The sequence below is a fragment of the Callithrix jacchus genome, chromosome X (genome assembly GCF_049354715.1).
Source record: "Callithrix jacchus isolate 240 chromosome X, calJac240_pri, whole genome shotgun sequence".
Lineage (NCBI taxonomy): Eukaryota > Metazoa > Chordata > Mammalia > Primates > Cebidae > Callithrix > Callithrix jacchus.
In genome coordinates, this window is record NC_133524.1 from 105,903,148 (window position 1) to 105,928,565 (window position 25,418).

General features: G+C 39.4%; 1 protein-coding gene and 1 non-coding gene across 2 annotated transcripts in view; both read right to left on the reverse strand.

Annotated features, from left to right (window-relative positions):
- GUCY2F (guanylate cyclase 2F, retinal) overlaps nt 1–20,044 on the reverse strand; it is a 110,904-nt gene extending 90,860 nt beyond the window's left edge. Inside the window, exons 1-3 of the mRNA XM_054251012.2 lie at nt 19,824–20,044; nt 13,122–13,934; nt 2,488–2,789 (exon numbers count right to left, since the gene is read on the reverse strand). Coding sequence (XP_054106987.1) covers nt 2,488–2,789; nt 13,122–13,851 — 1,032 coding nt within the window. The 5' untranslated portion in view covers nt 13,852–13,934; nt 19,824–20,044. The remainder of the gene's footprint in view (nt 1–2,487; nt 2,790–13,121; nt 13,935–19,823) is intronic.
- Nucleotides 20,045–23,470: 3,426 nt separating this feature from the next.
- Nucleotides 23,471–23,577, reverse strand: LOC118150732 (U6 spliceosomal RNA). The gene has a single exon (XR_004738884.1). It is a non-coding gene; the product is annotated as a U6 spliceosomal RNA (small nuclear RNA).
- Between the last annotated feature and the right edge of the window lie 1,841 nt (nt 23,578–25,418).

The following is a 25,418-nucleotide window of genomic DNA, read 5'->3' on the forward strand; positions in this document are numbered from 1 at the left end:
ATCAGAGACAGGAACATAATTATCTCATCCTTTTATCATTCTTCAGTTACAAAGGTCCAGACTGAGCACATGTGAAGTGAGGGGTACAAATGCATCCAAACAGGCTTTTTCAGAAGCTCTGTGTTCTTTGTTGTAGCTCTTCTCTCTATTTCCTTGTTTAAAGCAGAGTGCAGGCTGCCTAGCAACCAAGCTAATGGCATCTCTTTTTTACCTTAATTACCTTATGTTTTCCACAAGCTCGAAGGGATTGACGCAAATATCAAGAGAAGAAGGTCTGAGTTTTTATGTCAAAATACCTGTTCATATATATGTGTGTGTGTGTGTGTGTGTTAATACACATACACATACATACATGTGCACACATATACCCTCTCCTTCCTTTGATCCTTTGATTAAAATAGAAAAATTACTTCGATTGTATCTATGTGATGCCATATCACTGGCTAAAAAGTACAAAAATTCACCATCCAGTTGCTTGCCTATAAACACATCAAACAACTGGTTTGACTAACATTCTGAGCAATTTGAGGAGTTCTTGCAGTTCTTGACTAAACTGACCAGTTATTTTTAGCTATGTGTGTGTGTGTGTGTGTGTGTGTGTGCACGCATGCATGTGTGTTTGTCTCCTAAAAGAAAGTAATACTTACTATAAACTTATCAGTAACAATAAAGTCCAAATCCATTATTGTTAATATCTCCGTTATTAATTTTTTATTAGAACAAGAATCAGCAAAATCTTTGCTATAACTCCTCCAGGCAGAAAGATACATAACCTAAGTTTCATTTGAATCACTATTCAGACAGAGAAGCAGCCCACAGGATGAAGAAATAAAGGACCGACGAAAAAGAATATGAATATCAGACACAATCAACTGCCTACCTAACAGTGTTCTTTCTTGCTAACAGAATCTCAGTTTTGTTTACGTTTTTCCAGCGGCTATATATTTTGTTCACATTTTTCAATCACGGTGGTCACATTCCTCCTTCTAGCTTATTGGTTTAGACATGGACATAGGACAGAAACGTGACAAAGAAAGTATGGGAAGAATTCTGCTTGGTGAGATTCTGAGAAAGATTTCTTCAGTCTTAAAAAGGGACACAAGAGAAAGACAGTCTCTACTTCCACCTCTGGACATTTTCACCTATATGTGATGTCTGGAACTGTGGCAGCCACCTTGGGACCATAAGAGGAACCAGCTCATCAGGGCAAGTTTAGCATGCTGTAGCTTGTAAAGTGGAAAAATGAAAATAACCTGGTTCATTGATTACATTATTGACTGCTGAATTAACCAACCCTGGGGCTCTCCTATCTTCAAATTTTGAAAAAGAATTATTATTTAAACCATTTCGTATTGAGCTATTACTTACAGCCAGAAGCAATATGACTAATACAGTATTCTAGAAAATGCCAGAGCTTTTAAACTTATGTATATGTTGTTCTAAGTACTTTTGAAAATGCCTACTTCCTACATCTGATCTCCAATGCACGGAAACCTCCCTTTGTATTTTTTCCAATCTAAATGGCTTCTTTTCCTCCCCATCTTCCTCTCATATTCCTTGTCTTCTTTTTATTCTTCCTCTTTGTTTTTGTCTTTGTTTTCCACTCTTTTCTCTACTTTCTTTTCCTTCTTATTCCTTTTTCTTTCTCTAAGCCTTCAGTGGCTATGATTGGAATCAGAAATATGTCTATACATACATTTATCTACACATATATAAATACTATGTCTTGTATAGCAGAAGGGAGAACTTCTTCCCCATTCCAACTGGCCTGTCTTCACTCACTTACTCATTCCTCCCCACAAAGGAGAAATGATTTAATCTGGCTGGTTAGTTTGGAAGGAGAACTAAGATTGTGTAGCTCAGCCCCTCCTGTCTTCTTTCTTTTGGGAGCAGACTACCTAAAGGAAACATATGCTCTGCTGTTCTTCTCCAGACTATACATTTTACAAAAGGCCTGCTCTCATGGGGCAGGACTGCAGAGGTTCAGCAATACCATTGACTAGATGGAGAAGTTTGTTGAATCCTTGGGTTCAGTCAGTATTGGGAAGCTCAAATGCTTACAGGTAGAAGCCACATCGTCCAATACCAGTGTTATCAATAATAAAAGTAACCGTTTCTTATATACTAGCTCTTTTGCCTAATTGTTAGATTGGTTCAGACCTTACATTACAAACAGGGCTTCTTTTCATTAGGCTCCCTTGAACAGCACCAGTATATACTAAAGTTTTGTTTCTCTGTTCTTAAATGTATTTATTCTTCCTCACTATATAATGTCATCGTGGGCTGCTTAAAGATTAAAAAAAAAAATCTCCAACAATGTGCTTTTGTTTTACAAATGTTTTCAGCAAACTAAAGATGTTTTTAATTTGTCAGTGGTTGCCTGCCATTGATTGGGTTTCTTATGGAATTGAAACTTGGTATGAAAGTAATTTACCATGCTGATGTTTTAGGTTCTCAGCTTATGATAACTCACTAATGTGCACTTACTTGATCGAACTCCAACTTCTCAGGAATTTCACCTCTTACTGCTGCCTCTGTAAAGGCTTGATAGAAGGTTTTTTCTTGCGACTCCACTGTAATGGTCAACACTGCATCATAGGCTTCTCGGAGCTTTGGGTTGTTCCTTAGGACCTGGTAGGGGGTGTGCTTATAAGGTAAACTGTAGAGCAGGGCATCATAGGGAACAAAGACGTAGGTTCCATCAGTCATTTTCAGATCATGAGCGCATTCCAAGAGATGCATCTGAGTCTCTCCCCCAATCAAAGCTGAATGCATACACATGATGATTACTGAAACCAACAAAGCAAGGAGGTTATGGCAGCAATCTGTTAGTAAAACATAGTACCAAAAACTACAGATAGGGAAAATAAATGTGTTCTAACCAATTTGTAAATGGTTTCTTATGGCTCTAAGATAACCAAGATGTTGTCCTGAGCTGAGGCTGAGGTATGTTCATGGACTCTGGATTAGGGATAGTGACAAGAGAGACATGCCCACAGGCTGCAGAGCCTAATACTAGAGAGGAACAAGAACTAGCATAATAAATAGGAAATAGCATAAAAAGAGGTTTTAGGGTTGAAAAAATTAGCTTTACATCGTAACACCACCAGTTTTAACTGTGTATCCTTTGTTAAATTACTTAACCTCTATCTGTCTCGTCCATAAAATAGAGGCAACAATATGTACTTATGGAGTGGTAGTGATGACTGAAGAAAGGAGACAAGTCATTTACTTAGTACCTAGCACATAATAAATAGTAGCTACTGTACACCTAAGAATTAGAAGAGAAAATAATAAGAGAGGATGGGAGATGTTACCACAGGACTATTGCTTTTTATTGTCCATCTCCTACACATATGTACTCTAACAGATTTTAACCAACTGTTCTCATCCTTATCAAGGTCATTATAGACAATGAATAGCACTAACTTACTCACCTCTAAATGTTACTGCAAGTTGAGTACTCCTTATACAAACTTTTCAGGTCCAAAAGTATTTCAGATTTCAGACTTTTCTTTTATTTGGGAAATTAAGTATAATATTTGCATTATACTTACCCGTTGAGCATGCCTAATCCAAAAATCTGAAACACTTCAATGAGTATTTCCTTTGAGTGCCATGTTGGTGCTCAGAAGTTTTCAATTTTGGAACATTATTTCAGATTTGCAGATTAAGGATATACTGTCTAATATTATGGGTGAGAAGTTCAACTTTTTCAAATCTAACTTCCCTGTAATTGGAATTACTATGCATTCAATTTAATTCTTCCTAGACTTATGAAACTATGTTATTTGGCAAGGTTATGCTAGAATGGAGTGGATTCAAGGGGGCCACGGTTGAAAAAATGGCAGCTAGATCATGAGACCGAAAGTCTTACATCCAATTTTGCCCTTGGCATGCTAAATAAGTTTAGTTTAAGCCCACTTGTGCTTCAGTGCCCACATCTTTAAAATTTAGATTCCAATGAATCTTACAGGTACATTGAGTAGTTTAATTAGATAATGCCTGGCAAGTATTCTGAGCTCCTTGAAGAAAGGCAAAGGCTCTATTGCTACTGGTAAATATTAATTATACATGTTTACACTGAACCTTTAATCTCAGAAACTTAAGTGTGCTTTACTATATTCAATGACTTGTCTTTGGCATTTGCATATTGTTTCAACTATTTTCAAACACCATTTTTACATGTGCTAAACGCCCTAGAGAGTTTTCCTTTGAGCTAGAGCTGATATCTTTCTTTTTTAAAGTGTAACTAATAAGTTACGAGGTTGATTCAAACATACCATATACATACGCACACACCACAGCATAACATGAGTTTTCAAATAACCATTAGTAACTCCTTTAAAATAATTACACTAAGAGGTGCTGCATGTATTCTGATGTTCACACTTTTTTTAGAATTCTTGAGGGGTATCTTTGGAGCTAGTTCATGAGCCACACAACAAATTCAGCCTCACTTGTTTATAATCCCACATTGTATAATGGGAAAATGGAGTGCCAGAGAGGTTTGACAATGCAAGAGCTGGATTTGGAGAAAGTAGAACTGAAGACCTCTCACTCTCTACATTTGGCTGCAACATTAAAAATAAATTAGTTTGGTCAAATTAGTATAGTCACAGGTCCATTGAGTGGGGGGAAACAAGTTTGGTCAGGGGCTTCAGTTGACCAGTTTGTCCAACAGTATCCTCGGCAAGTATATCAGCATTAGCATCTTTCTTCTGCAAATCAAAGATTGAATGATTTGTTCAAGGTTACTCAACAATAGTACAATTTGATTTAATTTACTTAAAGGGATATAAAAGTAACTGTACTGTATGGAAAATGTTAAATAGAAATAGTGTTTGGTGCTAATTGCAATACAGCAAATACTTTAACATATATTACATGTAGTAGACGCTTTTATGATGTGCCATCAAGATACACACTTCAATACTGAAGCACTCATTCCACCCGCTGCTGGGTATGTTAGCAGCTGATAGCAGATTTTTCTCTGAGAGTTGATCTCAGCTAAGGAAAGGCACCTCTCTCAAGGTTACATCCTCTCAGTAGTGTGCTGGGGCTCACTTTTGCCAGTTCAATTTTCAGAGATTTTGTGAGCCAGTTAACATCATGTTATTAGCTTGATATTGACCATTGTGGGAATGATTACACTATGTAAATCAGCAAACATTACAAATCAGAATTTTTTTCCCTGTAAAGATTTGACTGTTAAACAATTATTATTACACACTGTGCCCCTTTCCATGGGTGAGACTGAGCCTAATGACTGTTCCGCATAGAGGCAGAACAACCTAGACTCCTCATCTTAACTCTGGACAATACTGAAGGGTCATACCAGCTCTAGAGCTCCCCCTAAGACTGGTTGAGGCCTTTGTTGACTGCACTGCCGTTTAATTCTTTCCGCACAATCCTACTGTCTTCTCTCCCTCACAGGTGTTCTCCTTGAAAATACTCATCCAAAAAGCTTCCAGCACTCAAAGTTCCATCTGACAGGCTGTTTTCCAGGGAAACTGACTTGTGACACTGTATTAGAGCCCCCCACCTTACCCTGACTTGACTTCTACCCTGGCACTTACAAGATTTATTGCTCTTATTTACCTGTATCAGCTACTAATACCAAACTGTGAGCTCTTTGAGGTCAGGAACTGTGTCTTTTTTATTTCCATATCCTTGTACATATTATGCACACAACGATGTTGTTTAGATGAATTTTGTAAACTAACAGCTTCTTCAGGAGGCGAGCTTGTACACTTAGGTATTTTTTTGTGTGTGGGTTTCTTGAGATATGAGATGTGGCATATTTTGATTGTTAGGATGGAGCAATGATTGAAAGTAATATTTGCTTCCAATTGCAGGTAGACACTGCCATGCCGCTTGTTCATGCCTACTATCATTAACTACGCCCAGTACCTTACCCTCAACCCTGAATATCTCATCTTTATTTTTCTTTCATTGACCCACACTAACAATATTTCCAAGGGTCCAAATTTTTATAACTGAAAAGACCCTTTGAGACCAAGTAGGCCAACCCATCACCGTCATTTTACAGATGAAGAAATAGGAACCTCAAGAGGGAAAAATCACAGGCTTTTCTTTTTTTGCATGGCAACATCTTGCTGTTGAACATGATTAAAGTAGAAAGCATAAATACTGAATTCAAACAACAGCATCTTAATTTAATAGATTGAGTGCTTCTTGAACAGGGATTTGTAGATACATCTGTTCTACAAGATAATTTTACTAAATAGTTTTATTATGTTAAAATTACATTCATTAAAATGGGATTTGACCTGTAAGTTGTTGTCAGGAAAGGATTAGTTTACAGAAACCTTACATCCTAAACAAGGCCTGGGTCAACAGGTGGTCACTGAATAATACTAATTTGTAAGTTTCCATCCTGTCAAGCTACTTTAGAGTCAAAACAAGGACTAGGAAACATACCCTTCTGAGATAGCATCTCACCACGATATGACACTAGCACTTTATCTGAGCTACTTGAGCTGTCTAGTGGCTATGTCTTCATATTGTGGCACCAACCACAGCAGGCTGTCTAGGACCCTTTCTTTCACCCTCAATGCTAGCAGCAGGAAATGTCATGAATCTCTGGGAGAAGCCAATTTCCATGTCACTCAACTCCTATTTCTCTTCCTAAATTAAAATAGTCTATCAAATGTTTTCTTGAGAAAGAGGAACTGTGTTTCTAAAAAGGCAAAGGTTACTTTACTTTCTAAAGTGACCTTTATTAAATTAAAATAGTCTATTAAATACTTTCTTGAGAGAGAAGTATGTTTCTGAAAAGGCAAAGGTCACTGTATTTCTCTCAGATTACTGGCTATGATGTCCTCCATGGAGGAAACTGGGCCTAGTGTCACACCTTGCAAGATGAAAATGAGTCTACTTGCTGCTGCTAAAGAAGTCCTTAGGAGCCATATTCGTATTTGTGATCCATTGATATTGCTCGCCATCCACAGAAACATCCCCCCATTCTATTGTCTTCACTCTTTATTTTAACCGCTTTGTGATATTTCCGGCCATTGACATTCATTTTAACAGTTGCTAAGAGGTCAGGGAGGGGAGGCAGACCAGAGGAGGAGAACAGCATGAAGATTAATCCCAAGTCTCATCTTCTCTCAGGATTCTTTCCTATCTGGCCAAATTGTAAAATAAGTAGATTCCTACCCTCTCCCTCTCAGTTTTCTCCCACCCAGCCTAATAAATGGCTGTGTAAGAAGGTGGGAGGCTCTGGAACGTGCATGTTTCCCAGGCCCCATCCCCAAGTGTGATTTAGTGCAGGAGGCCCTCAAAATACACTTTTAGAACACTACACAAGGTGTTGTGTGGCTATCTCTATCAGCTAAGGACATCCAACACATTTTTGGCCGTAAGTCCTGAAGTTACCACTTACTTAATTGCCACTGGTGTTGAACTGGTCTGAGTAGCTCAGCATGATGGCAGGTAACATTACATTCAATGACTATTCCATCCGCATCGGACCATGATTTTTTACATACTCAGTTAAACTTGTATTAGAATTGCATTTGTTGCCTTGACATTCCTGCCCAGCTTGAGATAAGTTTTTATATTTCTCCACACCTTGAAACATATGCTTTCTCCTGCTTTTTCTAAACTGTCATGTATGTAAGTCCTCTTATATGCAAGAATTCTAGATGTTTAGAGATTCCTCTTGTGTCAAGTCTTCAATAATTTGATCATTAGTGATCATTTGCCATTCATGAAAGCAAGTTGTCCTCTTGCCATTTATATTTACTTACATTTGGTGTTACATTATACCAAATCCTACAACAAATCCCCTATTAGCACTAAGGCTCTTGGTCATAGTATTATCCGTATCACTTTTGTTATTACTATGGGAAAACAGGATTGACACCTGGTATGTGGAGGCACATAAAATATTTTTATCTATGGGTCCAAAAGTTAAGAAAGAAAGATGGCAGGGCTGAATTATACGCCATATATAGAACATAGGATCTCAAGTGAGTATGCTTTAGGTGCATACCACAAGTGGACAGGAGGTAGCATAGCATTGGTCTATCATTAGACCAGTGGTTCTAAGTGTGGTCCCTGGATGAGCAGCATCAGTATCACCTGAGAATGTGCAGTATTAGAAATGCAAATTCTGGGGCCCCACCCCAGCGTTCCTGAACCAGAAACTCTGGAGGAGGAACCCAACAATCTGTGTTTTAATAAGCCCTCTAGGGGATTCTGGTGTCCACTGAGATTTGAGAGCCACTGCTTTAGACTACTCAGAATATATATTCTGGCTTTCTCATTCACTAGCTGTGTGACATTGGGTAGTTATTTAACCCCTTTTAGCTTCAGAAGTCTTATTCATAAAGTAGGTAAACAATAATTGTCCTTACTTAATAGGGGTGATGCAATAATTGGATGACATAGTCCATGCAAAGCCCTTGAAAAATTACTAGCACATAGTAAACTCTCAACAAGTATTAACTATTACCATTATTTTTATTGCTATCTTTTTCTTATATATAAGAATCTTCAATAAATGAGAAGAACCCATTCTGTCCCAGGCAATAAGATAGCAATCAGATATCTAATTTTGGAAGAACAAGAGAAGGCTATTCCAATGGTGTCATATTTACTTAACATCATATTGTAATGAAGCATTCCCAATTTGGAAGGATTGAAAGGAAATCCCAAATGCTCCAACATTCTGGTAAGCTTAAATTTAAAGGCTTACACAATCAGCCCAGCACAGGGCTGATCAGCAAAAAGATGAGGAGAAGAAAGGAGGGCTTAGTATATCCATTTGTAAAGTTCTCTAAAGAGCTGCAGGTAAGGCCTCCTGCTAGCCTTTACAGGAATTAGAAGAGGAACTCCTTCTGAGTAAATGCAATCCCACAGGTACTATGCTTGGTGAGTAAATGCCCTTTTGTGCCATTGGACAAAAACTTCCAACAGGGCTCATGATTTGAGGAGCAGAGATTGGGCTGAATTTTGGCCCTCAAGCCCAATCAGCTAGGTTTCCTTGTACAGGGCACAACGTACATAACCACACACAGCAGCCCTGATTATAAATTAAGGCCTTTGTCTTTTATTAATATCTATCCTATTTGACTTTGTTAGAAGAAAAGATAATTGGTACTTGCTCCCAAGGCTTAAGAGAATTGAGTTAAGAATCTGGGAAAGACTTAATCCCCCACTCTGAGACTTTATTTATTCCTTTTTTGGTGTTGATAGTGCTTACACCTACCTACCTATTACTGTGAGATTCACAGGTATTGTAAAACTTGAAAGAAAATGCCTATCTCTTGGATAATCCTGAGAATTAAATGAGATCCATCTGCAAATACCTTTTAAAATGTAGAGAGCTGTTTACACATAAAGTAATAGTATGGTTGCTTTTATTGTCTCTATGGCAGCATATAGTAACACCTCTGCTGTTTTCCCACCCAAGAGCTCATGACTATTATTATCGCTATTATTAACTACTATTAAATATATCATTGCATTGATATGTAAGTCCAACTTAGACCTGTTTCTGAGAAAGATGCTTTCTCTAACTCAATAAGGTGCCAATGATAGTTACTAATTGGAAATATTAATTTATAAGAATCTGAAGAGTCATAACAGCCATAATAGGCTGCTCCTCTCTCCCGTTTCACCACACTACCACCATCACTATGACCACCACAGCCGCTGCCATGTGGCAATGCCATCACTGCTTTTGCAAAGCGATCAGGGAAAAAAACCAACCTTCTAATTATTTCTACTACTTCCATGTATTTCCAAGCCCCTCCAGAAGAAGGGGTCCCTTTCCACCATTTTTTGTACAGCACAAAGTGTCCTCTCTGAAGGCTTGCTTGGGGGTCCACAGTGTTAAAAAGCAGCCTCATATCCAGCAAAACAGAGAGGAGGTCAGGTTCTGCCTTCCTCAGCCCTTCTCAGCTGAGGTCACACAAAAAGTTTGCAAGGTCTTTTGAACTGACTGCATAAGTCAAGCCATGGCAGCCCTTGTCACCTACACATACACCTCCAGATGGACTCCTGGAGCCAGAAAGTCTGAGTCAACCTTGGGACACTGAACTCTTTGGCCTGACTAACTGACCTTGTAACATTCTGCCATTTTTTCTGCCTCAACCATTCCTGCCTCAACTGATAAGCCAACTTCGTGACACCAGACCTTGGACCTTGTGACACCCTGCCCTGGCAACACTCCCCCAGCTTGCAAAAATCCACTCTGAACTGTAACTTCCATAACTTTCCACTGCCTACCCCAAGCCTATAAAACCAACTCCTATCCCACTGCTCTCCACTGACTCTCTTTGTGGACTCAACCCACTCGCATTCTATTGAATATACAGCCTTGTTGCTCACACAAAGCCTATTTAGGTGATCTCTTCATTCACAGCATGCCTAACAAAGTTTAGTGTCTTTTTAGTTCTTCTCAGTCCAGATAGATAACAGCCAGGAACACTTAGCAGCCTCAGTTCCAGTAGTTGAGAGGGGCTGGAAAATTAGCTAAAGATTTGATCTGGTATGTGCTACCCATGGTGTGTTGCAGCCTTTCTCACTGCTATGCTGACCCAATCTGTACTCATTCGCTTCTGGCTCACTTTCTCACCAAATCTCCAATTTTCTAATGGGACCAAAGATGTGCCCTGAACCTTAGGCAACTTGGCTAAAACTCTGATAATCTATTTTTGTTCATTTTCTGGATCCTGCTTTACATGTTCCCATGGGCTGGAGCATTGTTTTCACCAAATGATCAAGTGGACAACAAAGGCAATGTCTATCTTACTTTAACACTCATTCCTCTTCCGCCATTCCCACGGTAACACCTCACCCACCAGTTGGCATGCCCTCATATACAGACATGTGACTGTACCAAATATGGGTACTACCCACCCCTTTGAACAAAGCACAGTGAGCTGCCTGAGGTTGTACTCAGGCTACAACCCAACCAATGACTCAGTTCCTCTACCCCCACCCCAACCCATTCTGACTCATGTCACTGAGATCCCAGCATGCCTCATCTGAATCTGCCTATGTTTTGTGAAAAAACAGAGAGAAAATCCTGGAGTGCAGAGCTCTTGTCGTCACTCTCTTTTGTCTCTCTTTCTGAATCCCTCCTCCACTTCCTGTTGCCGTCCTTGCTATTCAAAGTCTTCCTTTGCTCCATGACCATTCTCTCTAGGTTTTGTTCCCCCCAATCTCAACATTTTCATTGCCTTGGTGGGCAGATCCGTACTGTAATAAAGAAGACAATCTGACTAAGAGAAGTCACATTAAAACAATGACTGGGATCTTAAAGTGAGAAACACTTATTTGCATTATTATTAAATTCAAGCAGCGTTTCTCAACTCTGGCTGCACATTACAAGCACCTGGGAAGCTATTTAAAATACCTTTGCTGGACCCCACCACAGACCAATTCTAGTAGAATTTCTGGAGCTGGCATTGTGGTACCAGTAGTCTTGAAAAGATGTCCAGGTAATTCTAGTGTGCAGCCAGACTGAGAACCCTTGACCTAAAGGAATCTCTAATCATGAGGCAATAATATATGTGCATTTGCTTCCTCCGTGCCTCAAAGAGGTTGTGGATGGTTAGCATTAATCCTAATTCTTCTCAGTCTGACAGCCCAAAGAACTTCAGGGCCTGGATTTATTTAACATTTTATGGTAGAGGCCAAAATGTCATTTCAAAATATACAAATGAGTGGGATGTGAAACATTCATGGAATATAAACTTGCAGGAGACACTGGGCATCATTAAGATTTGTAACATATTACAAAGTTATGATACTAAATATATTAACCCGCTTCTGGCGTGGCTTCCTGGAAATGGTTTTATATCTTTCAAAATAATTCTATGCTCTGCTTTGAAAGTATCAAGCTCTATTATGAAGTAATAAGAGCCACACTAATTGCTTAACATCATGGAATCTTATACACTGAAGCTGGAAGCAGATTACTGTAGTTATGGAACTAAAAACCACTCTTGCCCTCATCCTCTTTTAATGATCATAATTAAAGGTTCAATACTGAAGGCACCTGAAAATTTAAAACAGGCTTCTGGTTATAGGCCAGGCCTTAGCTGGACCACTCAGTAACAAACTCATTGTTAAGGGAATGACTGGGACAAGGACTAATACTCAAAGGAATCAGTTTGTCAAATAGTTTCTGAGATATCCATCCTAAAGTGGTGGAGTGGCTGCAATGGGCGAATTAGAAGCTTTCGCATGAATCATAGCCATTTTTAGAGGAAGGTAAAATGGAGATTAAAAAATTGGAATAGAAAAAAAGTCAAAACCATGTGTTGCAAGGGCTTGCCATACGTGTAAGTAAAAGAGATCTGATTCAAGAGCACCTGGGCCCCTTTTTGCCAAAACCCAACAAACTAACTTTGAGAATGATAGCTTTAGTGGATCAAGTCCTTTGCTTCGCATTTGTCTATTGTCTCTGCAAGAATCATCTTTGAACATTAACCTTCCAGAAGAAGAGGAAATTGTTAAAATTTAGACAGTCTTCTTATTTTAATATGCCTTCATTCTTCAGCTAGGTGCCCTCCATGGCAACTAGCTGTGTGCTACAGAAAGAAAAGCCCTGCTTTGAGAAGAGGCAGAAGGTATGGACATTTTGGAGTCCAGAGAAGACAGATTCTAAATGAGTGTCCCATACGGACACTGGGTACCTTTGAAGGAAAGTACCCAGAAAGGAGTCAAAAATAAATCTCTCCTCAGTGACTAGAACAAACAAAAATGAAGCCATAAGAAGACCCTCACCTCCCCACCCCATTTTTGACACGTCTGAAGCTTCGGGGGTCCTAAGGGCAGAAAGACAGGATGTATGGATACATTGCTCTTGAAACCATTCTTCTCCACTCAGGTGCTGAGAGCGGGCACTGGCATCCGCAGGCATTTGAATCACAGAGTTTTTTGTACCTTTGTTCAGTTCATAAAATAGACTCTGCTGAAGCAGAGCAGTCTTGGGACCTGAGTGTGAATGAAAGAGGGCAAATGTTTAAAGAAGTGGGAAGGGATGTGCTACCCTAGGGTATGTGGGGAGGAAACCTTTTTGAGGTTTTAATCTCTTTCCCTGAAGTCATGTTTAAATTTCAACCATAAAAAGCACTCACTGCGAATTCTGTCTGCCTGGTGAATCCTCTGGAGAGCTTTCCGAATGCTTTGGCTGTCTTGTCCTGTGGTCAGGACGACCCCTACAGGTAAGCCGTGGCTCCGAAGAGCACTTGCGACTCGATTGGCTGTATGCACCCAAATATCTTCATCTGAGGAAATGACTCCAGCATGAGCCCACTGGAAATATTTCATGACAGTTACAAGCACCCGGATGGGAGAAGGGAGTATCCGAGAAAAGGTCGGGTAGCTATTTTTATTGTCTAATTCATAATTCACACAAGACCAAGAGAAAATCCCTTTGTCCCAGCTGTTTCCCAGGAGCGAGGCTGCCTCGCAGTAGCCAGGGTTTGTAGGTCCAATAAATCCTGAGGCCATCTGGTGGTGGGAAATAAAACTGGAGAAGGCCCTCGAAGTCTGGCAGTCTTCATTGAGAATCACATATTCAAAAGAGTAACTCAGGTCAAAAGATGGGTCCCGGTTTATTCGCTCAATGGCTAATCGCGCAGCAACCTCAGGCAGGGCCTTTGAAAACAGTGAATCACAAGCCCAAGGGCCCACCACCCCTATCTTGTAGGGGAGTGTCCACACCTGCCGCGGAAGAGACATGACAGCCAGGAGGCACAAGCACCACAGGAACTTGTAGGATGCAAGGCCATGGTGTCCCAGCAGTTTCCTGAAAGCCGCAAACCAGAGCACAAGGCGAGAAAAACTACAGAGTCCCAGGAACATAGCCCTCCTGCTTCCAGCAAGCTAATGACGAGATACTGGAGTTATTCTGCTCTCCCGAGATGGACAGTGGTGTTTCCAAACGCCTGTCAATCAGAGGAAAAGGTTTGTTACCAACATTATTTCTGAAGCTTCCGAAAATAATCACTTGTGAAAGAATGGCAAAGGAATGGTAGTGCCCAAACTCAAAGTTTCTTTCCTCCATCCTGACAAAACTCCTCTTCCTGTATCCCTTATCTCGGTACATGGCACATCCATCAGCTGTTTGCCCACTTGCTTCTTTCAGAAAACTGGAAATCACTGAGAATCCTTCTTCTCTTCACCCACATTCAATCCATCACCAATTCCTATTGATTCAACTTCAGTAATAGCTGCCCACCTTACGGTGTCGTGAAAATTACATGAGTTAACACACAATAAGTGCTTATAACAGAGCATGGCAAGTCATTAGCATTATACTAGACATAGTATTATCGTTATTACAGTTTTAAACATGTTCATTTTTCTCTCCCATACCATTCTCTTGGAGAGAAATAGATGTAAACAGATAATGGCAATGCAGAATAAAAAGTGCTATGATTCAGGTAGCTCAGACAGACAGAGAGGATCACCGAAACCCAGATTTCAGGGGAGGAGAGGAGGGAGGAAGAGCAGTCTTTCCAGGTTGAGTACTGAAAAAAAGCCAGGTGAATGGGGTTGCAGGAGTAGGTTGCTACTAAGATGCTAAGAGCCTTCCAAACAGAAGGAACAACATTCAGAAAGACTCAGAGGTAAAGGACACATAGATACATAGATAGATAGATAGATAGACAGACAGATAGATAGATAGATAGATAGATAGATAGATAGATAGATAGATAGATAGATAATAGATTATATATGTACATATAAATATACATATATACACACACACATATATATGGATTCTTAGAATTCTTAAGCATTTGTTCTGCTTGAGTTTGTAATGTCAACGAAGGCAAGGGCCAGATCACCAAGATATGTCATGATTTAATCGTGTAGCCGATGGCTTTAAGCAGAGAAATGGTATTATCAGATTTCCATTTTAAAGGATCACTCTAGCAACAATCCGGAGAATTAGTTGGAAGAAAGCAAGACTGGAGGCAAAGAGACCAGTCTGGAGTCTGTCATAATAACCATATGAGAAATGATGGCAGACCAAGAGAGCAGTAGTGAAGACAGAGAGGAATAGGATCGTTTTCTCCAAGGTTAAAAATATCGAGGAGATTCAAAAAATAGAAATAACAAGAACTTGGTGACTGACAAGATGTGTAGGTAAGTGAAAAAAAAGGAGGACTCTAAGATGATTTTGAGCTTTTCAGACCTAGGGAACTATTTGGAAAATGGCGCAAGTCTCTGAGATAGGGAACATTGGAGGAAGGGAGTGGGAGAGACAATGCATTGTTACAGAGATGTCGAATTGGTCAACAAGTAGCAATATCCAGTAGACAATATCACATACTGGAGCTCTTAATAGAAAGCTGGACAAGAGTTATAAGTTTGAGTGTAATCAGTTGATAGAGTGTAATTTAAAACATGCCTTTTGTGGAGTAAAAAAAGAAGACAAAGGGCAAAACCCTGAGACCCCACAACACTTAAAGGTAGGTCAGAGAGATGTTAATAAGGTGAATCCTTAGTAAATCCTTAATTCTTATCAAAGATCAAAATAATGGCATGGCTTTCTTCAGCGCTGATAATCAGCACTGGTGTGCATCAGTCAGGCCCAACTGGTTGTTTGTGGGCAGCAGCAATTCTGTAACTTGTCTAAGGGCATACCACAGTAGAATGAAGATTTGCACTCCAGTCTGTGCCAGCCCTATTGGTTATTATCTTGACTCTCACTCCTAATTTTCTGAGAAACCTTGACTCCTGAAGAGACCAATCTGAGGCATATCTAGTGGATCTTAAAGCCCTACCACAAATAATATGCCCCAACACTCGTATATTGGTGAAAGCTGGTTTAAATGAGAGTCAAGAAAGTCTTTGGGTAACCAACAGCTCACAAAACAACATGAACCAGTGGCTGAGGGTTGTGTGGGATGGGGGAGGCCTTCCAACTTTTCTTTGGGGACAGTGGAAAGATGGTTCTGGGCTGATTATATGCATAAAACCTCAAATTTATTCCTAGGCCCTCAAAGGTAATCTAGTCTAACCTGCCTCCAAAAAAAAGTAGATCTGTTCTGTGCACTATGTTGAATGCATGAGAATGAGATACAGGATGGATAAAACGTGAGGTGTTGACCCAGGCTTCAAAGAGCTCCCAACCCAGAACTACAGGCTGAGCTCTAGTTGAGAGCCACATGCTTCTCTTCCCACCTTCTTCCAGCCTCCCTCTTTTCTCTTCCATGGCAAAATTTGGGAGCCAGGACACGGTAGGAGCGATGCCTTATCTGGAGTCACATGCGAAGGATCTCTGTTTCTGGTCTGTATTGTGACAAGGATATTGAACTATCTGATATCTCCATCCTTATAGGCCTCATCCTTTTGACCATTAGGAATGGTCAACAGTGAGGACAGCTCTATATGGGAAACAGACCCCTATTCACAGCCACAGGGAAAGAAAGCCGACATACTGACCCTTCTTCCCCAAACACATTCATTTTCTGGTTTCTTTCCCAGTATCTGTGCATTTAATCCAGAAATCAGCACTTAGAATAACAAAGTCTAAGATTTACTGAGTTCTTGCTATGTGTCAAACTCTAGGCTACACCCTTTCCCTGTATTGTCTCATTTTAAAAACTGAATTTAAAAAGCTCATCACAGTCCTTTGAAGTAGGTATTATTATCATCACTATTTACAGATAATGAAACTGAGGCTCAGAAAGGGTAAGTAACTTGTCTAAGGGCATACCACAGTAGAATGAAGATTTGCACGCCAGTTGATTAGGCACTGTGCTAGATAAAAGTCCTGTAGATAACCCCTCATCTATGAAGTCAATGAGACCACCGTTATTATACCTTCTATATTACTCAAACTGAATTTGAATCATTCATTTGCAGTTTAAAGAAGTTCCTCGGACCCCCATGAAAGAAGAAATTAGGTAGAATTGGGGAGGGGCAGAGTAAATTGGGAGGAGCCATCAGAGATTCATTATCCAACCAGAAGTAATTTGCCACTAGTGTTCCAGCCTAGCCCTGGGACTGCCCACTTACTCCTCACTCAGGGCACAATGCTGCACAGCTGGGGGTGGGGAGTACCAGTTCCATTATATTCTATATAAAGGTAATCCTAATCTTTGAGAATGGAAATCTTGAGGGTACACCCTTCGGCATATTAGCCCCAATTTTCTACTTCCTCATCCACAAAATGGGGGTAAATTTAATGTAATCATATGGAGATGAAGAATTAAATAAGTTAGAATGCTAAGCACACAGTTGTCTTTCAACAAACACAGGTTCTTCCTTGCTATTTGGAAAGAGTACTGCACTGGGAATCAGAAGGCCAGGATCCTGGATCCAATTCTGCACTGACTCACCATGTAACTCGGACAGATTGTTCCTCACTCTGGGTCCCTCCTTTTTCCCCCTTAGCTGGACTAATAGATCTACGAGACCCTTCCTTCTCTGACATCCATCCATACTGGGATTCTGTGCTTCATCTAGGCAGTTACTTTTCTAAACTCTGAAATTGCTGAGTTCACTTAACATTTTCTAGTCTTTGCTGTTTTAATTAGCTTCTTACAGAAGTTGGATTCCCCAAAGTAGTTTGCTCTTACTACTATCTGGTAGACCCAGTTCCTGATCATTTTTAATTTTGGCACAGAATCCTCTGTCAAGGATCTTTGATGTAAAGACCCCACTACCCCACGATGCTAGAGTTGTGCTACACTGAAAACCTGGGCCTCTAAAATCACTGGCTATCTTATTATCTTATTATTATTATTAGCAAACACACATTGAGAAGCTGGTCTATGCTAAGACTAACTAAAAAAAAAAAAATGGAGAGTATGAGGGCCTGTCCAAGAAATCTAAACAAGAAAAGCAAGCATATGCTTCAGGAGCGAGAAAGCCAAGTTAGTAAGTTCCCTGCTTGTTTTTGCTCACCATTGAATCTCCAGAGCCCTTTGCAGTGCCTAAAACATAGTAGGTGCCCACCAAACATTTGTTGAATAAATACTGAAGAGGAAATATGGAGCACAAATAAAATGTTTTGTATTCCTATGTTCTTTAAAATGCTCTATTTTAGGCCTTAATCAGGACCTACCTTTGGCAAAATTATCCAGGGGTAAAATTTGTCTTCAAACCTCAAGCACAGTTCTTCCTGCCCTCTCGTTAATGGAAAGAAAAACAACTCTAGAGAAAGAAACGCTTTAAACAATTTGCACTAATATGTAAATGAATGATAACATCTGACACTCTCTCCTCTATTCCTTCTCAACTAATGGTGTTTGTTTTCTCATAAGGAGTGGGGAGAAGTTTATGCCAAAATAATTAATCTCTAATAATATAATGTATACTTCAAGCATCAGTTGCAGGTAGGCAAAGGAGGATGGACCACTTTTTGAGTAAAAAAAAAAATTTAGAAACTTTTGCTGCCCCTCAGATCAAAGTAATTAACTGTCCATTCTAGGTTTAAGGCTGGCATTTTGTGTTATAATGAAGGTCACTCACTCCTAAGCACAATACCCACCGCAAATTCCAAAACGTTGGCTTTTTTAGACCATTTCTCAAATTTGTGCACTTACAACACAGGTCCCTCCTCAGGCCACATGATAGAAAGTGCCCCTTGCCATTCGTTCTCAGTTGTTGTTGCTCTTTTCTCTTCGTTAACTGCAAGATAAACTGTCCCCAAGTTGAAGGTCTGCCCTTACACTTTTTTCTGGTATCTATGTCATGCATTTGATCATAACTTCTAACTCTGTTATGATTCCCTGGACAACCAGAAAGTTTTATGTTGCTGTAGGATTTAATCTTGATCCCCCAATTTAAGATTGTACAGAAGGAAACTTAATCTTTAAAAAAAAAAAAAGAAGGAAAGGAAGAAAGGGAGGAAGGAGGGAGGGGGGAGAGAAGGAAGGAAAAGAGGAAGGAGGAGGAAGGGAGAGGGAAATAGGGAAGAAGTGAAAGAAAGAAGGAAAGAGGGGGAGGGAGGAACAGAGGGAAGGAGGAAGGAAGGAAGGAGGGAGGGAGGGTGGAAGGAAGGAAAGAAGGAGGGAAGGAAGGAAGGAAGGAAGGAAGGAAAGAAGGAAGGAAGGAAGAAGGGAAGGAGGGAGGGAGGGAGGGAGGGAGGGAGGGAGGGAGGAGGAGAGAGAAAGAAAGGGGCAGGAGATGGGGGAGGATGCCCTAAGCCTCCACTTGCTGATTTAGGTTCAAGAAAAAAATTAGCTCACTAAAGGCTTCTAGGGTTAATGGAAAATGTGGATATAACTAAACCAAGGTGTGTGAGGTGTGAAATTTTGGAGACAGAAGAGTACTGATACACAGTTGTTCTGGGGCTGTTGCCTAGATTACTCAGGTATGAACACCTGCATGGGATCAGGTTTCCATAGGGATGTGGAATTTCATTTCAGGTAGTTTTCACAATCTGTTGGGAAGCCTGGCTTCACACAGAAAACCACTGTTCTTTAAACATGTACAAAGAAAGACCATGACAAATATGTCTGAGGGAAATGGTTCCTCATACTAGCTTGTCAAGCCGAGGACTTCAATGAATGATTGATTGGTCTTTCTAGTTACAGCCTGAATCAAGTTAACAGCTTGTATAAGACAACATCAGGAAGAAATAAAAAAGAATCATGAGAAAAACTAAACTAAAGCTTGGGTGAGAGCCTTTGAGCTCAAATCTTGACTTAAAGTATCTCAAAGGCTCTCTTTACCCCTTCTTTCCTTCATTCTTTAATTTTTTTACTACGTATTGCAGTAAATTTAATGTAACTCAGGGTCTCAGCTCACAGGTGGGCTGTGATTTTTTTCCCCACTACAATCTTTCTTATAAACAAGAGTTGTCAACTACTCACCAAGTAATTCACGGCTCAAATGTCTTCAGTTTACTGCCTGCGCATGCAGACCACTGGCATAGCTGCCTCAGGGTGTCCATTTCTTTGCATCCTCTATGCATTCATAATCCTGTCAAGGACTCCAGTCTGTTGATAAATTCTATTAATATGGTAAATAATTGAAAACGTTAGTAAACGTTTTGAAAATCACTATTCAGCATCCGCAGACCAAGACTTGGATTAGGATTTAGAGTGACACTTCTAATCCTTTAAATTGATCCCACCTGTAGCACAGTTAATGCTGACCTAAATGCAATGACCCAGAGATTAACAAACAATTAGAGTCCTGTGGATAAATACGTGCTCCACAGACTACTGCCTTCTTTTACCTTTCAAAGTCAGAAACGAGCTCTCAGATTTTGCCTGTGTTTTCCTTTTTCCATTCTGTCTAATAACCACCAATCGCCCTTTCTCCAAGACAGTTCTAAATGCAAAACATTCATCAGCTGTGATTCCAGTTCAGAATATAAAAGGCGATGCAGGCTGGCTCCCTGCAAAATTCAAAGTAGGTGAATTTTGTCTCCTTCTCCTATTCCCCTTAAGTGCCTTCACTGCCTTTCCTTCCAAGAGAGACTCTCTACTTCCCTCTACACCTTTGTACAGAGACATCGTTTCCCCCATACTTTAGATGTATTCCTTAATCAGTTCTTCTCCGTCCTGGGCATCATTCCCTCAGGGCACTGTTCTCATTTCCCAGGTTGAGAGCTGAGGTGTTAAGGGCTAAAAGTGACTTATATTAAATGAGGAATGCTTTTTAATAATAGTTTTATTGAGATATAATTTATCTACCACAAAAGTATACAATTTAGGGTTTTTTTTTTTAAGGTACATTCAAAAGCTTATGCAACCACCACGACTTTCCAATTCCAGAATATTTTCATTATCCCCACAAAGACTTTTTAAAATTCTTGTTTAAAAGTCACTCCCCATTTCTCTCCTCCTCCTAGCCCCAGGCCACCACTAGTTTACTTTCTCTATGGATTTTCTTTCCTATTCTGGACAGTTCATATAAATGGAATCATGCAACATGTGATCTTTAGTAAGTGGCTTCTTTCACTTAGCATATCGTTTTCAAGGTTCATGCATGTTCTAGCGTGTATCAGTACTTCATTTCTTTTGCGGCCAAATAATATTCCACTTTATTGGATATACCACATTTTATCTATTTATCAGTTGATGGAAATTTAGGTTGTTTCCACCTTGGGCTATTGTGAATATCGCTTTTATTACCTTTGTGTAAAAGTTTTTATATGGACATATTGTTTTTATTTCTCTTTGGCATATACCTAGGGAATTGCTGTGTCATGTAATAACTCTATGTTTAACATTTTTTTAATCAGCAAACTGTTTTCTAAAGTATATGCACCATTTTGCATTCTCATCAGCAACACATGAGGGTTCTTTTTACCTACATTCTTGCCAACATGTTATTATCTATCAGTCTTTTTATTTTAGTGCGATAGGCATTTTATATGTACATTATTTTATATTTATAACAACTCTGAAGACAGATATTACCCATTCTTTCTATTTTGTAAATGAGAATGCCAAGACAGAGATGAAGTAGGCAATAATAATACTTACTAAGTATCATATTACAATAATAATACGATGATGTGACAGGCATTTCTGGAAGCCCTGTCTCCTTTGATCTTCACAGTGACCCCAATGAGATGTCCAGAGAGGTTAAAGTTACTTACCAAAAATCACACAGCCACTGGTCAGTAGAGACAGAATTTTAACTCAGACATTCTGATTCTAGTATGTAATAGAGCCAAAAAGTTTAAACCTAAGACTATTTGGCATCAAGAAAGCTCACGTTTATCCTTGATATATTCCACTAATGCGCCTCTCCTGCTATCCCTCCAAAGACTACTTGCACTTTAATAGGCTCTCCAGAAACACACCATGACTACCCAAGGGGAACAATCCCTAATTGTAGAATTTCAGGTGACTTGATGGCAATACTGGTGCAAGTGGGGGCCAGTTACCATTCTCTATCTACTGCTGCATGGTGCCATGGTGTAAAATACATGTACCCAGCATATATTTCATAAGAAGGTTCTGATGAGGACTAGGATGTTCAAGGGACCATTCAATGAATGCTCCAAAATCCTGAATAGACATGAGATTCTAAATGTATAGGTAGAAGTCGCTGGGAATTAGCACATAAATAAAATTTCTAAAGTAAATTTGCTTCTTTTGATTAGAGTTCCACAAACACTTGTTGCTCTATGGGCTTTACATATACTAACTCAATGGATCATCACAACTGTCTTGTGGGGTAGGTATTAGTATTATTATCATCCATATTGTATAGATGAAAAACTAAGGCACAAAGAGATTAAGTCACTTTCCCAGGGCATACAGCTAGTTTGTGGTGGAGCCAGCTATGAAAATAAGTAGTCTAGCTTTAGAGTCAGTGCTCTTAACCACTGCCTTTTAAAAGAAATCTCAGTATGGGGCTCATTGGATTTATCCAGACACTCAAAAATTCCCATTGGATCTCTAAGTTTTAGTTACAGTATAATTAAAGATGATTTTAGAACAGAAATCTAAAACCATTTGGGGTCCTTGTGAATCTAAAATTATACAGATACTTCAAATCTATTCATGAGTACAAACTTAAAAATTATTCCTACACGCCTTTTAGAACTGCTATGTCAGAAACATCAGCACACTGTATGATCAGGTGGTGACCTTAGCGTTCTCATGAACTTACAGTACCAGAATGTTTATGGATTCTACTAGATGTTGTTGGAACTCGTATCAGTTCCTGTCTATGTTACCAATATCGAAGCCTAACAATTTACAAAATGTCAGCATCTCTGGATGATCCTTACTTCCTAAGGTGCCATGAAATGAAAGAATCCAAAATAGCAACCTCTCCCTCCACAAAACTGTGAAGCCAAACACATCACTTTAGCTTCCCTCTTACCATTAGCTGCAAAGAAAAAATAATGTAGCTCATTTGCATTTAATGATTTTTTTACTACTAAACACTACAGGGAACTCTTAATTACATACATCATGAGAAAGGGCCTTACATAATATTGGCCTAGGATCCTTCTATTCCTTTGGAGACTAAGATGCATGGCTGGGGCATGAGCTATAAAAATAGGTTCAGAATTGTGTGCTTCTAGTCAATCATCCAGAATAAGGCTTGGACAAGTAGCTCCTTGCAGTCAAGAAATCACATGAGAACCTGGGAAACAAGCGAGGTGATGGACGAAGATAAATTAGAATGAGAGAGGAAAACTACAAGAAACGATACGAGACAAACTTACATATTTCGCTTGATTCCAGTGAGGGTTCTGAACTGTGATTCTCCACCTTCCTTTACACTTTTTACCTAACCCTATCTGACAGAATGTTCTTTTTCTAATTCAGTAATAATAACAAAATTCTCTGTCTGCTTATAGTACTCAACAAGCAGTGACAGTACTCAGCAAGACATATATTGGTTCATAAAAGTAGAATAGCTTTGGACAACGGGCAAAATGATAATTTCCGGTTATTGAGCATCTCCTTTCAACTGGCATTGTTAGCATTACTTCATTATTTCTAATAGCATCCCTAAGAGGTAGGGAAAATTCTGTTTTTAAGAAAAAAAAAAAGAATTCTTCACGAACTTTCGTGTCATCCTTGCGCAGGGACCATGCTAATCTTCTCTGCATTATTGCAATTTTAGTATATGTGCTGCCAAAGCGAGCACAGTAGGGAAAATTCTTATTTTCACTTTAGAGAAAGAAAACAAAGCACAGGGAGTTTACGTACTTTGGCCAAAGTCACACAGCTGATAAATGGTGGACCCATGATGCAAATTCAGGTAGCATGGTTTGGTTCCAGGGCCTGATGCTGAATAACTTTGCTATACCACTCTAGGACGCAAAGTCGTTATTGAAGTGTATTATGCTTGTATATTTGCAGTATACGTTATTTTGTTTACGTGCGTGTGTATTTATGGCATTATAAATGGGTTTGCTTTTCTTCAGTTTAGACTGGAGAGGTGACCCAGCTTTCTGCCACATTTAGCCCGAAAAACGTGACCAGAATAAAGCTCAGTGGCAGGGCGCGGTGGCTCACGCCTGTAATCCCAGCACTTTGGGAGGCCGAGGCGGGTGGATCACGAGGTCAAGAGATCGAGACCATCCTGGTCAACATGATGAAACCCCGTCTCTACTAAAAATACAAAAAAATTAGCTTGGCATGGTGGCGCGTGCCTGTAATCCCAGCTACTCAGGATGGTGAGGCAGGAGAATTGCCTGAGCCCAGGAGGCGGAGATTGCGGTGAGCCGAGATCGCGCCATTGCACTCCAGCCTGGGTAACAAAAGCTCAACTCCGTCTCAAAAAAAATAAAAATAAAAAATAAAATAAAGCTCAGTGCTGCCGTCTAGTAGTCAGCTCCCACACTGAAATTAAAGCCAAAGCTGTAATGACACTATACAGCCGCAGGATGTCGGCATTTTACCATTATTTAGTAACCCGTCTTTAGACGTTAATACGGGTTGCTTGTTTGTTGTAAGAATACGTTAGAAAATTCAGAACAGTGAAAAATAGAAAAACGTTTTGTTTTTATTAAATATTGTATTTTCGCGCCATTTCACTCCAGCCTGGGTAACAAGAGCGAAACTCCGTCTCAAAAAAAACTTGTGTTTTTCCAAAGTTATACTCAAACCAGTCATACAATTTTGTAAACTTATTTTTTTAATTTGACATTAAAACATACCTATGTTCTCACAAAGGGCAAGGATTTGGAGTCGAACTGACCTGCCTTCAAACCCCATCTCCATCTTCCCTAGCTATGTGACCTGAGGTTAATTACTTAATTTCCGTAAAGCCTTAGGTTTCCTCAAATGAAAGGAATTATGATAAACAGAACTATTTCCCAGCACTGTTGTGGGGATTAAAAAGAATAATGCATACTAAGTGTCTCACACAGTAGGTGCTCAAAACATGGCATTCCTTTAGAGCATGCTAATCTCGTGGCACTCTTGCTTTAGGAGCCTCCACTCTACATTTTATCACATATACTTAGACATGTACAGTCATATCCTATGTTCAATAAATATATTTTTTGCTAAAAATTTAAGATGATTTTAAAATTTCGCCTTTGAAATTTATTATCAGCTAAGCTTCTTAGCAGAGATTATATATACTAAAGAATTCTTAAAACTGATACAATCTAACCAGCCATTTTTCCAATGTGTCAAAATTGTCCTGAACACAAAATACAATAACCTATAAAATGATGAGTTATGTTTTTGACATTTACTTAAACATTATAGACTTTGATTTTACAGTTATCTTCGTATTTTGAAACCAATAACTTTTCTCAAGCTTCAAACCCCTTTGGCAGATCCTTGAGAAGTTCATAGGCCTTAGGCATTGTGCTTGTAGTGTGCAATGGCTTAAAATAAAAGAATCTGGTTAACATTATTATCATTTCACTTATACATTATTTTACGGTTACAGAATATTTAATTTTGTATATGTTCCAACATGTACTCAATCGTGCCCCTAGAATTATATATTTAGATTGTTTACAAATTTTT